The 22,823-nt window shown below is 42.7% G+C and overlaps 1 protein-coding gene across 1 annotated transcript in view; it reads left to right on the top strand.

The window, feature by feature from the left end:
• The first annotated feature begins 4,685 nt into the window (after positions 1 to 4,685).
• MOSMO (modulator of smoothened) overlaps positions 4,686 to 22,823 on the top strand; it is a 61,518-nt gene continuing 43,380 nt past the window's right edge. The window contains exon 1 of the mRNA XM_060078881.1: positions 4,686 to 4,796. Coding sequence (XP_059934864.1) covers positions 4,691 to 4,796 — 106 coding nt within the window. The 5' untranslated portion in view covers positions 4,686 to 4,690. The remainder of the gene's footprint in view (positions 4,797 to 22,823) is intronic.

The following is a 22,823-nucleotide window of genomic DNA, read 5'->3' as shown; positions in this document are numbered from 1 at the left end:
CTCTATATTGTGAATGCCAAGATCACACTGATTGGTGGAGCTGAAGGATACAAACTGTTATGGGTACTGTGCTGCCCAGTTTCCCCCTTCAGGACTGAAGGACCTATTACCTTCCCTCCACCCCAACCCTGCCAGTAGCTGAAGAGAACCCCTTCCCCAACATCACACCTACCCGGGGCAGCTAGCATCCAGTGACTGATCAATGCAGGGTAAAAAACCTGGCTCCCTCAGCCCAACTTGAACAACTCTAGAGGGACATCCCAGCTTCAGAGCTCCCTAAAGGGTCTGCTGAGGTCCTCCTATGGCTGCACTGCAACCCGACGTCTCCCTCTGCCAGATCCTGCTTCCTTCTCTCCCTCCACAGATGTGGGTCCCAAGAGCACTCCTCAATAAATGTCCTGCAACTCAAGAGTATTTCCTAGAGAACCCAACCTGCAACAGCTTGTGCCAGGGACAACAGGAAAGAGTAGATGCTAAGATGGGATTCTGGAGCTGGACCCTCTGTCCAGGTAATAATGAGGACCCCATCCCCGGTAGAGGAGAAGCATACGTAGCCTTCAGCACAGGGAAGCACTAAGATTGTTCAGTTTTTCACCAGTAGTAAAATGGAATGATATGGCACCCACATGATCCACCTGGGTGTCTCTTAGTTTTCCTTTGGCCTATTTTACAGTAAATGGACAAAAACAGTAGCCACAGCCTGGGAAGTATATGGCAACCAGTGGTTCACCCCCCTCAGGGATGGAGGTCTGGGCCACCCCACCATAAGCCACCTAGAGGTGCTAGCAGAGGGTGAGAGGAATCTAGGATGGAGAGGAGAGGAGGGAAATGATGAGTATGTCAGTTACACCTTAAGGTGAGCTACAGCAGCAGCAGCAGCAGCAAGAGCTATACTTTGTCCCACTAACTTTCCTCTTATAAGTTTCCCACAGGAAAAGACGTCCACCAGGGTCCTAAAGGTGCTGCTTTCAGAACTGAAAAAGAAGCAAGTGGATCTGTGCAGCACAGTGGGTGCACTGTTGCAAATGCTGCACTGTCATGCCTAGTCCCCTTTCAGGACAGGAGAACCTAGGCCCCAGTTCTTGGGGAGGTTGTAGGTTGCCTGCTGTCAGCTGTCAACTCTCTCAAGGAATTGTCCTTGGCTGGAGAGCCGCCTTACCCAAGGTCATGCCCCATGACTAACATCCAATGACTGGTCCATGCAGAGATACAAAGGCTTGGTTGGCCCCTTTACTCCAACTCAGAACAACTCAGAACAGCCATCCCAGCTTCAGAGCTCCCCCTGGGCTCTGCCAAAGCCTCCTGTGACTGCACCACAGTCAAACTGCTCCCTCTGTCCAATCCTGCTTCCTTCTCTTCCCCCACAGGGGTCGATCCTAAGAGCACACCCTAATAAACTTCCTGCACAGTAGACAATAATCTCTTGTCTCCAAGTCAGCTCCAACAGAACCCAATCCATGAGACTAAATGAGACTTGAGCTCAAGGCACAAACTATTAACCTCTGGATTTAGCTCTTTTGTTTTGTCTAGTCCCAGAAACCCCAGGTGAACACATGTGGTGCATCCACCACATTCTTGGCCTGGATGGTAAACTTAACCTCCAGGGAGGTAGTGTGTTCTCTATCCTGTCAGGTCAAAGATCCTCCTTAAAGAGAAGAGTGATTGCACACTCCCCTCCACAGTTTTCCCTGAGGTCCCATTTGGATTCAGCCTCTGCTGGGCTGAAGCCTACCATCCATCACGATAAAGCACGCTGTGTTCACGGCCCTCTAACAACCACAGAATGACTATTTATGACTTCAGGCTGCCAGCATAGCTCCCTCCTGGGGGCCTTCTATGTTCTTCCGGGTCCTCAAGGATTTTCTGCCTTAAGTAGCCTCATGGCTCATCCTCTCTCTGAATAGAAAAGCCCTAGCTGGTTTGCTTTGGGGTGAGAGGATGGGGAAGTGCTATCACTGAAGCAGAGTGCCTGACTCTGGGAGTCTGTTGGTCAGATAGGGAAAGAGGCCCAGAGAGGTGACATGACTTTCCCAAGTTCAAGTCAGTAGCACAGGCGGGACTGAAATATGGTTCTGTATTCTTTTTACTCCATCACACCACCTGTCCCTAACTCCTAGGGTTTGTCTCTACTAAAATCTAGACTGAGATATAGAGGAGAACAGAATTGATCTGTCCCGTCCTGAGAGCCTTGAGACTCTGAAACACTAGGTACATTGGCAAGCAAGAATGAGACTTGGGGCTAAAAACAGCCCCAAATTAATGGGATTAATGGGAAATTTGTAAACAGAGTATTTGGTCCTGCCCATGCCACCCACCCCACATCCTGGTTGGTAAGGAATGGGATAGGTGACTATTGTCTATAGTGATATGGAGCTATTAACCTGGTAAAAAAATGTTTTAAATTCTTTTAACTGTGTACTGGTTGTTTTTATGCTTTAATCTTAGATCCAGAACATTTCGTGGAGGGGCAAAGGCTGGAGGGACCAGGAAGGGATGCCTGGGTAGAAGGAAGGATTTATACTTGTATTGTTTAAACACAAGAATCAAGTCATCGTTCCACTTAGCTGGAGTTAGAATAGGCAAATGTTCCAACATTTCACCCTAGAATTCTCATCAACTGCCCAGTAGTGAACATCAGTGGACATTATTTGAGAATTCAGAACTGTATAGTTGGAGTTTCTTCTATTACTTGGCAACAGAAACACCAGAAAGAAGCCAAGAATATGACTCCACCAAACTTCTCCAGTGTTTAAACAACAATAAACAGTGAAACCTCCTGCAGTAATGTGATACACATTATGTCTAAATCCCTGGAACACATAAATCAGCTTGTATCAGTTTCTGTGGCAGAGGAAAAATGAATGGTTTAATAATAATAATAAAAAAACTACCACCCCCCCCAAGAGACCAATGTTTGGACAGGAAAGTCTGCAGGCTAGCAATCAAACTTCCTTACCCAATCTATGTGGTGATACTGGTAACTCTGCACTTCTGCAAGTCCGTTGGATTGGTGGAATTTGAAACTTGCTGAGTTCTGTGGACATGTAGGCATTCCAAAAATAGAGACAGCTGTCACTCTTCTAGGTCTTTCTAGAGATGACCTAGGTGGCGTTTATGGAGAAAATGAGCGTCTCATGGGGAACTAACTGGGAAAGAAAGAGCTGGGCTCAAAGTCAGGGTTAATGGTGATTTAGTCCATGAACCATGGAAGAAAAGGAAATCTCCACTAGACAGCAAAACTGTATGTGGTAGACCATCTGTATTGCTAATAAATTATGCCAATGTCTTGTTTATTTTCTGTTTCTCCATCCAAGCTAAGCCCCTCCCCACATCCCACCTCAAAAATTAGTATCATCAAACACCCCACTACTCAGGCCAAAAATTTAGGAGTCATTCCCTGAGTCCTCTCTTTCTTTCAACCCCTCCCCCATTTATCAGCAAGTCTTTCCCTCTGCCTACAAAACATCCAATCTGCCCATCATCCCCTATCTTCACTACTCTCTTCCTAGCTAAAGCTACATTTCTCTCTCTCCTGGACTACTGTGCTTCTTAACTGGTATCCCTGCTTTCATTCTTACCCCTCCCCCCTACAATCGACACTCTGTTTACAGATTAAATAAGCCCTTGTCACTCTCCTGTTCTAAACCCTCCGGTGCCTTCCCGTTGCATTTAGAACAAAATCCAAACTCTTTATCATGGCTCTTAAAGTCCTACATCTGGTCTCTGCCCACCTGTCTTTTCTTACCACTCTCCAGCCACACAGGATATATTGCGGTTCCTTGAACAGGCCAACCTCTTCCTTGCCCGCTCCCCTAATGTCCTTTGCACTTCCTTTTCCCTCTGTCTGGAACAGTCTTGCCCAGATCTTCATAGATCAGGCTTTTATGAACCTGGCGTTCTCCGTGTAACCTTCCTTCCCTGACCATCCTATGTACCACCGCTGCCCCCTAAACCCCCCATCAGACCGACCCCGAACTTAATTAATAGGTCAACACCTAACATTATCTTTATTTTAAAGATCAGTTTTTAACAGTTTCCGTTTCTTCCCCACCAGGAGGTAAGCTTCCTGAGAACGAAAACTTTATCTTTCAGGTCCACTCCAGCAGCCCCAGCACCTACACCTACAGTGCCTGACGCACAGCAGGTGTCCATAGCCATTTCCTAAAAGGGGTTAGTCCCGGGGCTGACAGGGCAGAAGCAATGATAACACAAGGTGACAAGGCATTGTCACCGACTCCCTCCGCGGGCTCGGGGCCGCCTCCTGCAGAAGACAGGCAGCTCCTGCCCTGTCCAGGACAGCGAGGCGGGCGGCCGAGGAGAAGTCGGGCGGAGCGGGGCCCCAGGCGGGCGGGCCGGAGGGTCGGGGCCGCGTGCCAGGGCAGGACCGAGAGGTCAGACCAGGGTCGTCGCCGGCCGGGAGCCGGTGCCGGCCTCGCCAGCGCCGCGGCTTCGCTTCCGGGTGAGGGGCGGGCGGGCCGAGCAGTTCCGGGGCGGGCGGCGGTTCCGGCTGTGCGGGCCGCGCCGCGGCTGCTGGTCCCGGGCGCGCGGAGGGCGCGAGCGGCGCGCGGGGGCCGAGGGGGCGCGAGGCGGCGGCGCGGGGTCTCCTGGCCCCGGCGGCGGCCCATGGGGCGGGAGGCGTGAGGCCGCGGCCTGCCCGGGGCTCGGGGGGTGGGGGGAGCGGGGCGGGGAGATGGATAAACTGACCATCATCTCAGGATGTCTCTTTCTGGCCGCCGATATCTTCGCCATCGCCAGCATCGCCAACCCGGACTGGATCAACACCGGGGAGTCCGCCGGTGAGCGGCGGGCGCGCGGGGCCGGATGGAGGACTGGCTGAGGGCGAAGGGAGGGGAAGGTAGACCCGGCTGAGGAGAAGACCGGGCTGGAGGGTGCGAGGCGGAGGCCGGCCTGAGGAGAAGGGGGCGGAGAGGCGATCCGGGCTGCCGGGCCGGGTGGCCGAGGGGCAGAGGGGATGGCGAAGGGGACGCACGGTTCGCTAGCGGGACCCCCGGGCGGAGGGGAGCTGCGCCCCAGGCTGAGTGCAAAGTGGCGGAGGGACGAGGAGACCTGGGCAGGGCTGGCGGTCCTGGACCGGGGAGGGAGAGTGAGGGGAGACAGCCGGCGACCTGAGAGACCGTGGAGGAACGAGCTTAGTCCTGGACTTAAACAAACAAACAAAACTCAATGTGGGAGACGGGAGGAAACTGAGGCGCACTGTGAAGGAATTAGAAACCCGCCGGGGAGGCTGGGGCCGGGGGCAAGGCAGCCTATGGAGTGTGAGAGTCACCCGAGAGCTGATAGTCGATGAGAAACCAAGAGGAGTCGGGTCCGACCGCTGACGTCCCCCCACCCCTCCCCAGGAAGCGGCGTCCGGGGGAGAGGTCCGGGCGGGGCCGGGTTCATGGTGCCGGGAGCTGTGGTGCCGGTGGAGGGCGCCGGATGAGAGCCCCCTGCCCGCGCCCCCGCCCAGCCCCTGCCCACTTGGCAGTGTTTGAGATGCATGTGGCTTCCGAGTTTCCCTTTGACGTCTGTGTGGTTATCATTTTGCTTTATTTTAGGCCCCGGAGCTGTAATAACCTTAATAATAAACTTCATTTTATGGAGCATCTTTCGTTCCAGCGCATCACAAAACGCTTTAGCGATCCTAATAGTAGTGTCAAAATTAAATAACACATTAGAGTTGCAGGCAGCCCAGTAGCAGTGCCTGCTGTAACACCACGGAGCTGTGGGCAGCAGAGACAAGGTGGTGCCCTCAGGAAAGAGGCAGGCATCTTTCTGAAGGGTATCCTACGTGAATGCCCTTGCACAATTTTTCTCAGCTCGGGCCACCCTCCACCCTCCCACACACACACTCACTCACACTCACCCAGACCTGTGAGACCAAACCTTTAATTAATGTAACAGCGCCAGGAGAGCTGATGGGAATAAAGGAATGAGCTTGTTTTCTAACTGCTTGTTCAGTGCAGATGAAGGGAATAATGGGGGGTGAGAATGTCAGACTCCCTCCATGAATAATTTGTTGTAAGAATGTATCACCATGCTGTCAAACTTACTTCTTAAGTATTACTTGTGGTTCTGTATTTATCCTGCAATATTTTTAGCCCTTAAAAAAAGCTGTGGCTGGGACATTTGTTGCTTCCTCCTCCATTCTCTCCCCCATCTAGACCTAGTAACACAAAATCATGCCATCAGATTTACTGGTTATTAAAATAACACTCTAAAAACTTCTGCTCCTTTTCTTGCCTATATAGTCTTAGCAGAGCTCTTAATTGTAAAGCATATATGATTGTTATGTGACCCTATAGAGGTGTTAGTTAATGCTACAGTGGTAATATTGCAATATATAAATGTATCAAACACTTTATGCACCTTAAACATACACAGTGTTATATGTTAATTATATCTCAGTTTTTTAAACTGTAAAGCATATAAAGAAAATATCAATGATTTAGAATTTGGTGAAACTATGGGCTTTGTTTCTGAAAATGCTGGTGATGTCAGTGTTAGTACTAGTTTGTAGTTATATGTGTGATGTCCAGTTCATGACCTGTTGTTGTTTTTATCCTGATTATGTGTGCAATGACTCCTTTTATGAGACTTTCTTTGAGACTTAACATACTTAGGGGCAGAGAGGTTCACTGTTCTAGCAGACCTTTTTTTGTAAAGAAGTTTCAAGTGGAATCCCAATGTATAAAATAGACTAAATGTCCATGGGAAAGGTAGAGTTGAGAGAGGGAAGAGAGAGATAATTAATAGCATAACGTTCCTGAGATGTTATGCTCTATTATATTTGAAAGAAAGCAAGAATAGGATGAATACAACTCCTTCAAATTAGGCAAAGTCATCTGCTGTGAGTTGCCTTTGGAGATGGGAGGGACAGAAGTCCAAGGTTTGAAAGGAGTAGAAAATGTTTGAAATAAATAAATAGTTGTGAGAGAAAGCATGCCAACCAGAGACAGTAGGATTATCTAGCAGTGTGGACACTTCATTGAAGTCAGTGGTCATGAACATACAGTGTGATAACGGATCTGCTTTGTTGACTGTCTCTGGTAGTGCTCAGCTACTTTGTCACCAGTGTGTGGTGAAAGCCAGTAGAAGGCTTCATTCAGGGTTGAGATTTGCCAGATACATGCAACAGAATAACAGAGGAGCAAAGGTGTTTAGGGTGTTAGTCAAAATATTGTAATGATGGCTCATGAAATCTTAGCTGGATAAAGAGTGAAAGTGAAAAAGGAAAAAAGCCGGTATATTGGTCATTGAATAGCAGTTGGTATATGGTCAGTGGAATAGTTGACCTGGGCCCAATGGAGCTGAAGACTTGACTGGGAGTGATTGATACAGCAGAATGGAAGGGCAGGGCATTGTGGGCACAAGGTCCAGAGTGTGACAGTGGTGATGTGTGGCTAAAGTGGCGTGAAGGCAGTGATTTTTTTTTCTAACAGTTTCCCTTGCCATCTCAAGATACCCTTCAGTTAAATATTCTGTGGCTAGAAAGAGGAATAGGAGGAGATAGTAAGAACAGGGGGAAATTTTTCAAAATCGTATCTAACCCGTTTTTCTTGTTTGTTTGTTTGTTTGTTTTTTGGCCTAACCACTGTACTGGCAGGGAATTCCCTAACCCTTATTTCTTATGGCTAAATATGTCAGACAATAAGCCCCCCAAAATGTAAAATACATGAGATGGTATGGTATGTTCCTTTGTTCACTCTTGTGCTTTTGCATTGTGAGAAGATGCACCTGAACTTTGCCTAGTGTTTGAGCTTGTATCCTCACTGTACACTTTTACCTGGACAGATCCAGTCTTGAGTTAAAAAAAAAAAAAATCAGTGCAGAGTTATACTTTCCAAATCAATGAAAATTTACAGGAAGTTCAGTTAAGATCTCAGAGGTGACAGGACTAGCTTTATGCTAAGATCTGCATAAAAGTGACTTCACCTGGTAGCAAAAAGTTAATGTGTTGATTCCCTTTGGTGCATTATACATTGTACAAAAGTCTTGATTGTGATGTTTTTACTGCAGTTTTTTAAATGAACAAAATATATTTCAAAAATAACTCCTGGAGCCTGAAAAGTTCTGTAGAATATAGTTTGAAAACCACTGCAGTAAACTAGTAAGGGAAAGTTTAGGATTCAGATCCAGACTTTATCACTTACTAACTCTGTTACTTTGGAAAAGTTACCTAACCTCTCTCCTTATAGTTCCCCTTCTGTAAAATAAGGGTAATAATAGTATCCATCTCAATGGGTTGTTGTGATGATTGAGTTAATCCATGTAAAACATTTAGAACAGTGACCTGACACATAGGAAGTGCTCAGTAAAAGTTAGATATTGTTATATTGCTGTTCTAGTTTATAACAGGTGTCAGAATCCCAATTTTGAAACTAAAGCTCAGAACTTATTACTGTGAGAACTGACACAGTTTCTTTATTAGATGTTCTTGGAAATGAAGAAACATCAAGAATAATATAGCCAGGCTTAGTGTAAGTCAAATAAATTTGTCTTCCCTCTTGGCTTTGGACTTCTCCATCATTGTTTCTCCTCTTTCAGTCTCTCATCTCCATATTCTAGTGTCTCTACTCTTCAGCTTCTACTTGAACTACCACAAAAGGAAATGAAATATCCCAAAACAAAAAGCTGAGTAGAAGAACTTCCTAAAATCCCAACTCATAAACTATATTTCCATAAGATTATGGACCGTGCTTCATACCGGCAGTTTTTATAGTATTGGCCCAAATACAGAGAAAGCATGTTCCTTTAATTTTCATCTGTGTGTGATAGCATTTCCTGAGTTTGTTCTAATAGCTTGCAGATTATGCACAAACTTTTAAAGCTATAATGACTGCCACCTTATTTATTTATTTTTTTACTTTCATTCTTTTTAAAATTGTTTAGATTGGATGTTAGGGTGTTTAAGGAGTCTCAATAACACCCTCTTCCCTACTTATATTCTGAACTAATTGAGAAAAAAAAAGAATAAGATAATTAGGAGCCAAAATATTATTTATTATTGATAAAGAGGATATTGGAGAATGTGGCTTATATCCTTGGACAAGTCGCTTCCTCTTACTGGGCCTCAAAATTGAACAGACTTAACTGTCCAATCCCAGGCAGGACTTGGGACCTGCCCTATAAGACTTCCAGCATGAAAGAACAGAAGAGATGAATGCTCCCTTTAGGCAACTTGCTCCCAAGGGCAAAAAGTTGGACCACTTATGCCCAGTTTTTTCTCCTGAACTGTCAGTCAGATGAAGTCATTCCTCCTGATCTGAGAAGGATTGAGTGAGGGGACACAGATAAACTAAGATATTCTAACAACCACACCTCTACCCCACCCCTCATGGACAGAAACATCAGAAATGGGAAAAAAGCATTACCTGGTTGAAACCCAGGATATGGCTGGCATTTTGCAAGGAAGAATTTTCTTTTTCCTCAAGTACAAAGACTGGCAGATGCTTGGGGAAATAAAAGACTTTGTGGGGAGGGTTTCATTTCCCATTCTGTTACTCACTACTCTCTCCACAGGAAATGCTGGTAAACCACAGATAGGGGACTGTGGGCTTGACATCTATCACATAAGAGTTCAAGATCTTTAGGTAGACCCTAGCCTACAAGTTGGGAGTCTTTGGTTTAAAACATTAAAATTACAAGCTTCCCAAGCAGACCCGTTTATTAAATACTAGAAAATTATTAAATAATAAGCCCTTTCTCCTGAACTGTGACAACTTCAGTAATCACAAAGTTGGTTTGGTGTGAAGGAGCTCTGTAACATCAGTTGTTAAGCAAACAAACCTATCTATAACTTTGTCTTGTTAATCATCTTGGACATGACTTACAGAGAAGGACAGAATTGGGTTACCTAAGAGGGCAAAAATCTTGAGATTGTGCTTTTCTTTAATTTAAAAAGCATTAACAAAACTTTTTCAATGGCTTTTGAATCTTTTTCCAGTAAATTTCTTTTTAAAAACAGCTTTATTGAGACATAATTCACAACCATAAAATTCACATAACCATAAAATTCACATAACCATAATTCACATAACCATAAAATTAACCTATTTAACTTGTACAATGCAGTGGCTTTTAGTATATTCATAAAGTTGTGCCACCATCACCACAGTCAATTTTAGAATATTCTCAGTACTCCAAAAAGAAACCCCAGATGCTGTAGCCATCACCCTCCACCTTCCTGGTTCTTAGGCAGTCTGCTTTCTGTCTTGGTAGATTTGCCTATTCTAGACATTTCATATAAATGGAGTCATACAATATGTGGTCTTTTGTGATTGGCTTCTTTCACTTAGCATAACATTTTCAAGGTTTATCCATATTATAGCAAGTATCAGCAGTTCATTTCTTCTTATTGCCAAATAGTGTGGTATATCCCCATTTATTTATCTATTCATCAGCTGATGGAAATTTGGGCCAGTAAATTTCTTTGCCTTCCAAGAATAACATTTCTGGGACCTCCCTGGTGGCGCAGTGGTTGAGAGTCCGCCTGCCGAAGCAGGGGACACGGGTTCGTGCCCCGGTCTGGGAAGATCCCACATGCCGCGGAGCGGCCGGGCCCGTGTGCCATGGCCGCTGAGCCTGCGCGTCCGGAGCCTGTGCTCCGCAACGGGAGAGGCCACAACAGTGAGAGGCCCGCGTATCGCAAAAAAAAAAAAAAAAAAAGAATAACATTTCTTCATAATGGTAAAGAGGTATAAAATTTTTTCCTTGTTTTTTTTTTTAATGGAAGATTTTTTTTTTTTTTTTTTTTTTGGCTGCATTGGGTCTTTGTTGCTGTGCAGGGCTACTCTTCATTGCGGTGTGCAGGCTTCTCATTGCGGTGGCTTCTCTTGTTGCAGAGCACGGGCTCTAGGAGCGTGGGCTTCAGTAGTTGTGGCACACGGGCTCAGTAGTTGTGGCTCGCAGGCTCAGTAGTTGTGGCACATGGGCTTAGTTGCCCCGTGGCGTGTGGGATCTTCCCCGACCAGGGCTCGGGCCCATGTCCCCTGCATTGGCAGGTGGATTCTTAACCACTGCGCCACCAGGGAAGTCCTCCTTGGTTTTTTAAAAAGTAACATCAGTATTATTTATTTCAACATATCAAATAAGAACTTTGAATAAAAATTCAAAGACTCACAGCTAGAGAGAGAAAACCCACATGCCACAACTAGAGAGAAGCCCTTGCACTGCAACGAACAGACCACGCACCACAACGAAAGATCCTGCATGCCTCAAGAAAGGTCCCATGTGCCACAACTAAGACCCAATTCAGCCAAAAAGAACCCCCCAAATCAAAGGCCAGTCTTTTTACAGTGTTCACAGGTCATACTTGAAACTTGAAATCACTTATAATACTGTGAATTTCACAGCATAGGCCAGATTTTCCAATATGAGATTATATTTCCTGAACAAAGCATTTATTCCCTTTACAACCTTAGTTCCAGAAAGCCTCTGTTTTTACCATTATCAACAGAGATGTAGCCACTTCAGGATGAAGGGTGTAAGCTAGTTGGCCTAAAAGTTTTGGAGAAGGGGAATTTGGGACCAAGAACATGGACAGAAGCCATGAGAGAATGGAAAAATCTAAGAGGAAGGAAATTCTGAAAAAGATATTACAGAATGTTGACTGCCGTCGCATTTATTAGATGCAACCAGACTTGTTGAATTTTTCCTCACTCGACTGCCTGAGCCCCTTTCAAAGCTGGCATAGTAAGAGTCATATACGTCAGTCCTCCACTGTTCAGCTTAGTGTGTCCTAAAATAGTGTTGTTGTTTAACCCCTTTCCTCATAAATATTGAGTTTGTATTGGAGTTGCAGTGTAGTAAAATGGTCCTATGGGTCAGGACCCATAGGAGTCAGACATATCTAGATTTGATTCTTGGATTCCCTTTTTATGAGTTTTATGATTTGGGGCATGTAATTTGATTTCTCAGCTGTAAAATGGGGATGATATATTTATCTCAAAGGATGCTTATGAGAAAATAAAATATGGCATATGAAGAATTAGCACATGGTCTAATACATAGCAAATGCTCAAATATTAGTATTATTATATGAAAGATCAAAACATCTGAATTTAAAAATATTTCCCTTTTGTATTATTTGTGTTATTTATTTACTTATATCTTGCCTTGTTCTAAAAAAGATTTAAGGCAACACGATGTGTCTGTATTGAATGTTTCTGAAGTCCTACTTGGGGAGGGGAGGTCTCTGGGAAGACAGACTCTGAGGTCAGTTGTAGTGGTGATATAAGCTTAATGGGATACACGTAAGTACCAAAACCAAGGAATGCATTGGGTTTATATGTTCCTGGAACAGACTAAAGAGGTTTTCTAAGTGAAAGGCAGCCTGGCATAGTGGAAAGGGCTCACAGGTTTTGGGGCTAAATCAACATGTAGTCAAATCCCAGTCCCACTATTTGCTAGCCATGTAATTGATCTTAGACAAGTTGTCGTTAAGGGTTTTTTTTGTTTGTTTTTTTTTGTTTTTTTTTTTGCGGTACGTGGGCCTCCCACTGCTGTGGCCTCTCCCGTTGCGGAGCACAGGCTCCGGACGCGCAGGCCCAGCGGCCATGGCCCACGGGCCCAGCCGCTCCGCGGCACGTGGGATCCTCCCGAACCGGGGCACGAACCCGTGTCCCCTGCATCGGCAGGCGGACTCTCAACCACTGCGCCACCAGGGAAGCCCAAGGGTTTTTTATTAATAAAAATTATATCATTCAGATGTACTTAATGCCTCTTGCAGTACTTGCAATTGTTACGCAGGTTCAGACCCCAACTTTCTGTTCTTCTGTAGATTAGAGTAATATCTGCAGTGCACTGTGAAAATCATTTATTTCGTAAGTTTTTTTTTTTTTTTTTTTTTTTGGCTGTGCTGGGTCTTCGTTGCTGAGTGGGGGCTTTCTCTAGTTGTGGTGAGCGGCAGGCTACTACTCTTCGTTGTGGTGCACGGGCTTCTCATTGCGGTGGCTTCTCTTGTTGCAGAGTACAGGCTCTAGGCTCATGGGCTCAGTAGTTGCGGTACATGGCCAGAAGTTATTTTTAAAGGAATATAGTGGTCTGTAAAGCTTTACAGTTGGAGTATAGAGAGTCAATTAGTCTCACTTCAAAGGCTGAAAATAAGTTTGAAATATATGAGATAGTTGTTTCTTAATAGAATAGTACAACTGAATAGCAAATAGTACAACTGTATAATAGCAAATAGTACAACTGAAAATTTAGTTTTTGTTTATGGCATAAAATTTCTTCTAGTTGTCATTAACTTCTTCAATGCAACTGTGAGTCTTTGAATTTTTTCATACCCCATTTCAACGCATGCTTAAGCAGTGGGCCATATTACATAATCTTATAGGGGAAATTTAGACGTGTAGTAAAGTATTACTGTTTATGAAATTGTTATTATTGAATTATAAATAAGAGCTTAATCATGCAACCTGAATTGTTTACATAGTGACCTTGTTTTATATCTTCTAAGTAACCCAAGAAATTAGGTTGTACAGTGACAGCAATGACAAGGTATAGGTATAAATTTCATATTTACAACTTTGTCTATGATGATTTATGTAAACATGACATTCATATCTTTTTGGTTGTCAGAATGTTTTATTTTCAAGCTCTGAAATTACACATTTTTTCCCAAGTACTTTTTAGAATTCTTTGCCCAACTAGCAGCTAGCTGCTGAAAAGTTTGATACTTACAAAACCTGGTCCACTGGTAACAACAGATTGGGGGTAGTGGCAACATTATTTTATTCTTTATTGACTGTAGACTGATGAAAAAATAATGTTTAGCAAAGCTATTGTTGAAATACTAGAGAGGTTAGATAAGAGCATGAGGGAACCTAAGGATCCTTAAAAATCAAGGTATCTAAAAGTAAATATCTGGATTAAAATCACTTTTCAATAATATACCTCTGTAAACTTTACTATGTATTCTCTCATTAGCTGTAAATTACAGCTAAATTACATATCCTTACTGAGTATGACATGGGCAAGTAGAACGCAGTAGTCCTTTGGGATTTATTGCCTTAGAGTTGACGAAGTAAAGATTTGGGTGTTGCTATCAATGATACTTACATGTATTTATGAGTATATATAAACCAGCAAGTATAATTTGCTTACATGAAGTTTCAGTATATGACTTCAGTTTTGAAGCAAACATTTCTTTGAATTGCTGAATTTTTTTTTTAATTGGGAGGAAAAGACTGCACTTTTTATGTCTCTTTATACTAGCTTTGCTATAAATAAAAGGTCACATTTGGTATTTTGACACTTGCTGTTGTGTATATTGAGCAAAAAGGCAGCTGCTGACTTTTAATATAGATCTGTTCAACCAGCGACCATATACTGCTATCGTTAGAGATTTAAAAAGAGTAAAGAAAATGCAGTTGGTTGGGTCAAGTAAGAAAATGGGAGAGGAGAATTTCACTAGGTCTCCCCACTTGTGCTCTATTCACAGTAAGTTATTCACATGGAACATTATTGGGTCTACTTTCAGCTATAATAATAGAAATTTTTTTTCAAAAATAGATAGGACATGTTCAAATTAAGGCAGAGATTTCCAAAGCCATTTCATTTATATGACCATTTCATTAATAAAGTACCATGCGTTTTAATAAAATAAATCTTTAATTTACTATGAGTATTCTGTAAATCTTCCCGTAGATATTTTGTATACCACTGTACTTTATTCCAGACAGTCTCACAACAGATGCTTATTAAGGTATGTGTGGTCTGTAAGGAACTGTACTAAATATTCTGAGGGATTGCATTTAAGCAAATGAAAAAGTATTTTATCCTTGAGGAACCTGTACTGTGTTTGGGAAGATAAAGTTATATACATATGAAATAAGTGTCATAGGTGATGAAACTACTTTCTGCCCAGGTGGTTGAGGAGGAGGTAGAATTTGAGCTTAATAGATTATACATTTAATGATGAGTATTTATGAAACTCAATTCTTTCTTTTTTTTTTTGGCCGCGTCGTGCGGCATGTGGGATCTTAGTGCCCTGAGCAGGGATCGAACGCATGCCCGCTGCATTGGGAGTACAGAGTCTTAACCACTGGACCGTCAGGGAAGTACCAATGATGGTATTTAAATAATTAGGAAGACTTGGGCAGTGCTTGAAAGTGGAATGGCGTGAGTAAACCTATATAGAGGACAGGGAAATTTCCATTTCAGTTCATTTCTATACATCGCTGCTAAATTTATCTTTCTAAAGGATAAGGATAGTAATAATTGCAAATACTTATATAGCATTTACTTTATGACAGATACTTTTCTAGGCACTTTACATGTATGAACTAATTTAATCCTCACAGCATCCCTAAGTGCTGTTATTAGCCCCACAGAGATATAGAGAAATTAAGTAACTTGCCCAAGGTCACATAGCTGGTAAGTGGAAGAGCTGAGATTTGAATCCAGGAACTCTAGCTCCAGAGTCCTGGCTCTTAACCACTGCATATGCTTGAAACAGAAACCTTCAGTGACTCTTCATCTGCCATAGCACAGAAGGCACTCACTCAAGGATCTTCACAATACAGCTCTTGCTTACCTTTCCAGCCTTAGATCCTATGTGGATCTACATTCCAGCCCCTCTGTGTTACTTTAGGTTTCCTAAATACAATCTATAGTCTCATCTCTAAATCTTTGCTTATGTTGTTTATTCTCAGTCTGAAATGCCCTCTCACTCTTCGCAGTTCCTGTTGTATCAGCGTCCTACCCATCCTCCAAGCATGTGTCAACTGCTGTCTTCATAAAAACCTTTTTTGATCCCCTACCTAAAGTGATTTTTCCCTCTTGCATGTTTTTCATGGTAGCATATCCATATCATGGTTATATGTGTTACTTGCCCTGTTTTCTAGTGTAGATTTTTTTTAAATAAATTTATTTATTTTCGGCCACGTTGGGTCTTTGTTGCTGCGCACAGGCTTTCTCTAGTTGCAGTGAGTGGGGACTTCTTACTGTGGTGGCTTCTCTTGTTGTGGAGTACGGGCTTTAGGCACAGGCTTCAGTAGTTGTGGTGCACGGGCTTAGTTGCTGCATGGTATGTGGGGTCTTCCTTGACCAGGGCTCAAACCCGTGTCCCCTGCATTGGCAGGCAGATTCCTAACCACTGCGCCACCAGGGAAGTCCCTCTAATGTAGATTTTTGTTTTGTTTTGTTTTTGTTTTTTGCGGTACGCGGGCCTCTCACTGTTGTGGCCTCTCCCGTTGCGGAGCACACGCTCCGGACGCGCAGGCTCAGCGGCCATGGCTCACGGGCCCAGCCACTCCGCGGCATGTGGGATCTTCCAGGACCAGGGCACAAACCCACGTCCCCTGCATCGGCAGGCGGACTCTCAACCACTGCGCCACCAGGGAAGCCCTAATGTAGATTCTTAAAGTTCCTTAAGAACAGGGCATAAAATTTATTGGTCTCCGTACCTTACTTAGGTAACACTCACACCAAGCTTGCACATGGCAGGAAAGAGGAAGTGTTATGGTTGACACTAAGATTTTGAACCTGGAGTAGGGAATAGAGCTGGGAACTTTGGAGAGTGAGCTGCTTTAAGGGCAAAAGTGATGATTTTGGTTTAGACGTTATGTTTGAAGTGAGAGTAGAATTCGAATATCAAAGCAGAAAGGAGCTAGTCAGGAAGGAGGACTGTTTGGCATTCCTAGTTGTCTTATTTTCACAAACACAATACTTACATTGTTACATATGCCAAATTTTTGTTCAATAACTGCATGTCCACAAAATTCATTCTTAATTTTTTTGACAGATTATCAGTTGGTTTTTATTTTGGAAAGTAAGGTCCAGCAACCATCTAGTTATTCCCAACTTTGAAAAGATATTATAAGATGAAAGTTAATTTGTAGGTTGATTAGTTGATTCTCTGGGTCAATACAGAAATTAGATTCCTAAGCAAGTCTGTAAGGCCATGTTATAACTGAAACATTTACTTCTGCATCAAAAAAAATAGTAGAAAACAATACAGTTGTATTACTAATAAATAGCTTTTAAAAAGTTAAAAAGGAATAAGAAATGGTGGCTTATTCCTCTGATCCTTTAATTTGTCAGTTTGACTTTAAAACTTATGGCATTTCTTCTGTGTGATATAGGTGCTTCACTGAGATTCTTCTTACATTTGTCCACAATATTTTGGGTCATTTTTTTTTTTTTTTTTTTTTTTTTTTTTTTTTTCGGTATGCGGGCCTCTCACTGTTGTGGCCTCCCCCGTTGCGGAGCACAGGCTCCGGACGCGCAGGCTCCGGACGCGCAGGCTCAGCGGCCATGGCTCACGGGCCCAGCCGCTCCGCGGCATATGGGATCCTCCCAGACCGGGGCACGAACCCGTATCCCCTGCATCGGCAGGCGGACTCTCAACCACTTGCGCCACCAGGGAGGCCCTTGGGTCATTTTTTTACTTACAAATTGCCCTGTCAAAGGAAGAAAAAGGACTTACAGAAAATGTATGTTTAAGAGATTTCCTGAAGTGGAATAACCTGAGATATAATTAACTCAGTGGAGATGAGGAAGATTGGTATGAGTGCATGAATGTGCATGTGATTGATATGTATGGTGTATGATGGTGGTGAGTGGACGTGGGGAAGATAAGGAACTTGTAATGGATAAATGATCTCTCCATGGGGAAGCAAAGTGATACAGAATAGGCTAGATCCAGTGCTCCTCATTCAACCCCCATGGGAGGGGCCGTGAGTCCTGGCTAGTATGGTTACTGTTTGTTGAGGGGCCCTGTGAATGGATGGAGGGAGGAGGAAAACAGTATTTTATATGCCAATTGGGGTACAAAATCATACAAATTAAGTATTTTTAACTTGAGGAGTACCTCTATTGAAACTTGGCTTCTAGTTTAGGCTTTGCTGTAGATGTTTTGTTTGTGCTTGAAAAATTACTTAAATGTTTATTCTTTATTTTTCCCAACCAAAAAATAGTTCTGTATTCCTCCTTCACCCTCATGAATCCCATATCTTGATTTAAAATAAAAGTGGGTATATATGATACATTGAATTCTTAGAAAATTATTTTATTAAGAAAGTTATAGTGAAAGGAGTATGGGGGTGAAGCCAGGATTCAGTTCAAATTCTAGCTCTGCCATTTCCCAACTATGTGGCTTTGGACTTGTTATTTGGCCTCTGAGCTTTAGTTTCCTCATCTATAAATGGGGATAATACCTCTTACCTTGCAAAGTGGCTGTACGAATCAAAGTTAATATACCTGAAACACCTACCACAGTACAGGCACCTATGATAGATAGCTGTTGTTAAGCAACTAAATGGATTAATCTGTTATCACATTGTGATACATAAAATATAATGTTGCAGTTGGCTATTTGCCTATCATATTGTCACCAAAAGCAATCTGATTTTTTAAAAAAATATTTATTTATGTGTTTTTGGCTGCATTGGGTCTTCGTTGCTGCACACGGGCTTTCTCTAGTTGCAGCGGGCAGGGGCTACTCTTTGTTGCGGTGTGCAGGCTTCTCATCATGGTGGCTTCTCTTGTTGTGGAGAGCGGGCTCTGGGTGTGCAGGCCTCAGTAGTGTGGCACGTGGGCTCAGTAGTTGTGGCACATGAGCTTAGTTGCTCGGTGGCACGTGGGATCTTCCTGGACCAGGGCTCGAACCCGTGTCCCCTGCATTGGCAGGTGGATTCTTAACCACTGTGCCACCACGGAAGTCCTGGGTTTTTTTTAAACTAGGGTGTATCACTGTGTTAGACCTGGTTGACCCTATCATTTTTACCATACACGCTGTATGATGCCCCTGATGCTTAACCTGGATTGCTGCCTTCTTCCACCTTAGTGCACTAAGAAAAAAGTACCAGGAAGCCTATAAATGTTTTTATGCAAGTTCTGTTCTGCATATCAAAGGTAACATGTATTTGGGGATTTTCCAGTAATGATGACATATTATACTAAACCATTAATATTCTGTCAACCTTCTTACTCCAGCTAACATTTGCTAAGTGGGTTATGGATGTAGTCTGCCGTCCTAAAGTAGATTTCTCCCTAACCAGCTAAGTATATAAGTCATGACCCCGACTTTATTAGTTGAAGTCAGTAACCAAGTATAAAGGGTTCTAAAAGTAAAGGGTGATTGATAATCACAGGTAGCCTATAAGATAATTTTTTTTTTTTTTTTTTTTTTTTGCGGTATGTGGGCCTCTCACTGTTGTGGCCTCTCCCGTTGCGGAGCACAGGCTCCGGACGCACAGGCCCAGCGGCCATGGCTCACTGGCCCAGCCGCTCCGCGGCATGTGGGATCTTCCCGGACTGGGGCACGAACCCGTTTCCCCTGCATCGGCAGGCAGACTCTCAACCACTGCGCCACCAGGGAAGCCCAAGCCTATAAGATAATTTGTTACAGTCCTATTCATTTGCTTATTATGAGCATAAAATGAGAAACTCTTTATATTTTCTTATCCTGTAGATAAAATGATTACTTTGAGAGGTTAAAGTTTTAAAATCATTAATTGAATCACTTAAAAAACCATAGCAATGAATCTTATTTAAAACAGATGTAGACAGTCATGTTAGGTCACCTTTAGGACTCCCACTCTCAGTAACATTTAACGTGTTAGGATCAGAAGACAAACTCATGTATGTTGAAGTGTCGCTGATATAGGACTAACCCCCAGAGCTTTAGAGGACTATTCCTAGTATCTGCCTACTAACCATCCAGTAGGTAGCTATCATCCATCAACCATTTACAATCACACCAGTAGCCGGTAAGATGTCTGCTTTAAGTGGACCACCCTGTATTTAAGATTTCGTTTTATTTTATTGTTTTGACTTTTCAAGTTTTATTTTATTTTAAAATTTTTATTGGAGTATAGTTGATTTACAATGTTGTGTTAGTTTCTGCTGTACGGCAAAGTGAATCAGTTATACATACATATATATCTACTCTGTTTAGATTCTTTTCCCATATAGGTCATTACAGAGTATTGAATAGAGTTCCCTGTGCTATACAGTAGGTCCTTATTAGTTATCTATTTTATATATAGTAGTGTATATATGTCAATCCCAATCTCCCAATTTATCCCTCCCCCTTTAAGATTTTAATTAATGTTATTGTGAATGTCTTCAGAGTTATCAGGGGGGTTGGGTGCATTATGGGTTTTCCCTACTGTGCTATTTCTTTTATTTATTTTTATTTTTAATTTTTACCTCTATAAATTGTTGGCCGGTGCTTTTGTTCTCTTTGTTAGCCTAGAGTTAACAAAAATACTTTATCCCTCATATATCGCCTCCTACTGCCCTCTGCCCTCCTCTTTAGGAACTTGATGTGGTAGATCCCCAACTTGACTTCAAACAGTCCACACCCAGGTGAAAAAGGTCTGGCTTGCAAATGTCATCAGCCATCCCAAATGGTCAGGACACTGGTGCAGTTCCCACTAACTTCTTGTATCCCCTTAGATATCACCCAAAGCCCTCTACTGTAGTTGAGGGCTCCAATCTTCTGAGCTTGGGGTTTTTCTGAGTTAAAAAACTAAAAAGGAAAATCCGTCCACTTCTCTGAGGAAGAGGACTGTCTTTTAACTGTATTATTATAAGCAACATAGGCATTTGCTCCTTTTCTGTGAACTTATTCTCTTCTACATTCCAGAAATTCTTTAGTGATTCTGTTTTGTTGTTGACATTTTCCCATGCTGTTATAGAATTTTTCTACATATATATTGCTTGGGTCATTTCAGTGGGATTTGGAGAAGGAAGGAGAGCAAATTGATTCACTTTATCTCCCAAAGGTGTTTAATAAATGTTAATTGAATGAGAGAAATCAAAAGAGATTTAGTCCATATTTGCTTATCTTTTTTTTTTTTTTTTTTTTTTTTTGCGGTACGCGGGCCTCTCACTGTTGTGGCCTCTCCCGTTGCGGAGCACAGGCTCCGGACACGCAGGCTCAGCGGCCATGGCTCATGGGCCTAACCGCTCCGCGGCATGTGGGATCTTCCCGGACCGGGGCACGAACCCGTGTCCCCTGCCTCGGCAGGCGGACTCTCAACCACTGCGCCACCAGGGAAGCCCATATTTGCTTATCTTTTAAATTTTTATTAATAATGGGAAAAGTTGTGATACAGTAATTTTCCTAAGTCACACTTTTTTTTTAAGGTAAGCCAGAAAAGGTTTAAATTCTGTAGTCCCCATATGGCAAGAACATCTGTGTGACTGGTTAGAATGCAGGAGACATTATAGTTAAGTGGCTAATAACACAGACTCTGGAGTCTGGATTCAAATTCTACCTGTACCACTTGCTAGCAGCATGATCTTGGCCGACATACTTCAGAGGTCTCTTTGAAGGTTAAAACATTCATGTATATAAAACAGTGCTTGGCACATAGCACTGTGTGTCAACTAAAATTAATGGGACTAACTTTTGAAGATTCTTTGCTATAATCTTTTCAGTAGCCATAGGCAGTTATCTTAAAATTGATCATAAATGCTATGTAGTTTTAGGTTATAGATATAAACGTCACCATACCAGAATATAGATTCTAGCCCGTGGACAAATGGTCAAATTTTTACCCTATATAAAGAATAGTACCACTACTGTAATGAAGGGCAAAGAGGAAGCTTTGCTTGAACCACATATGTGTGTCACATATTCAAAAAAATAAATTAAAAATGATAGCAAGAAAGTAAATCCTAGTATTGAATACAAATTGAAACCAGCGAGCCTGACTATATGTCAAATTGATAATGTAACTATCAAGGAAAAAAGAATTAAGTAACTTTTGAACATAGTGCTTTCTTAATAGTATATAGCCTAAGGGCAAAGAGACCAGCAAAGAAATATTGAACTTAGCAAACCCCCTATAGTAGCTCTTCACAAGAAATGTTATTCCCATTTTGCTGACGAAGAAGCATGTTTAGAGAAGGATTTGCTTGGCATCATTTAATTAGGTGGTAGACCTGGATTTAAAAGCCCATGCTCTGTTCTTTATACCGCACTACTTTTTAAATTTTATTTATTTATTTATTTTTATTATTTTTATTTTTTGTGCGGTACGTGGGCCTCACTGTTGTGGCCTCTCCTGTTGCGGAGCACAGGCTCCGGACGCGCAGGCTCAGTGGCCATGGCTCACGGGCCCAGCCGCTCCGCGGCATGTGGGATCTTCCCGGACCGGGGCACGAACCTGTGTCCCCTGCATCGGCAGGCAGACTCTCAACCACTGCACCACCAGGGAAGCCCTACTTTTTTTATTTTTATAGCGTGCTGTTCAGGTGAGTCCCTGGTTTCTTTAGTACCTCCCTTTTCTTGGCATCGTCTGTAATATTAGTCAGAATCCCATTTTCAAGAGCTTCCTAACCTCTCGCATCTCTTTTCCTTCAAGAATTTCATTCCGTGCAATCATGCCTACCTTTTTGAAATCTGCCTTCCTAAATTAAAGGGTATGTGACACTTCCCACCCTTTTCTTTATGAATTAGGGTGGCCTGACAGATCTTTCTCATGATTCTCATTCCTCCTACTTCACCAATAATTAGTTTCCTGCTGAATTATAGCTAGTGTCAAAGTCATGATTACTTACGGGCATAGTCTATTGATAACTGAGCCTGGAAGTTGTAAATGAGAGACCTGACTTCTTAAAGACGTTTATCTATTTGTAATTTAACATATATTTTGGGGATTTGGTGGTGAGACGTAGTGGGGAGAGTGATAAAGAATGCAATTGTTGGACCTGCATTTTTTCCATGAGAGATAGTAGAAACAAGTATCACTTTATAAACTGTGATTTTGAAATGATTCATTCATTAAAGAAGGCAAACAAAAATAGCAATGAAACAAAGACATAATAACTGTTTGTTAAATGAACTCTGTCCTTTGAAAAGTGAA

Source organism: Mesoplodon densirostris, chromosome 16 (assembly GCF_025265405.1).
Source record: "Mesoplodon densirostris isolate mMesDen1 chromosome 16, mMesDen1 primary haplotype, whole genome shotgun sequence".
Taxonomy (NCBI): domain Eukaryota; kingdom Metazoa; phylum Chordata; class Mammalia; order Artiodactyla; family Ziphiidae; genus Mesoplodon; species Mesoplodon densirostris.
Note: the sequence above shows the minus strand (reverse complement) of the source record. Positions and strands in the feature narration are given on the sequence as shown.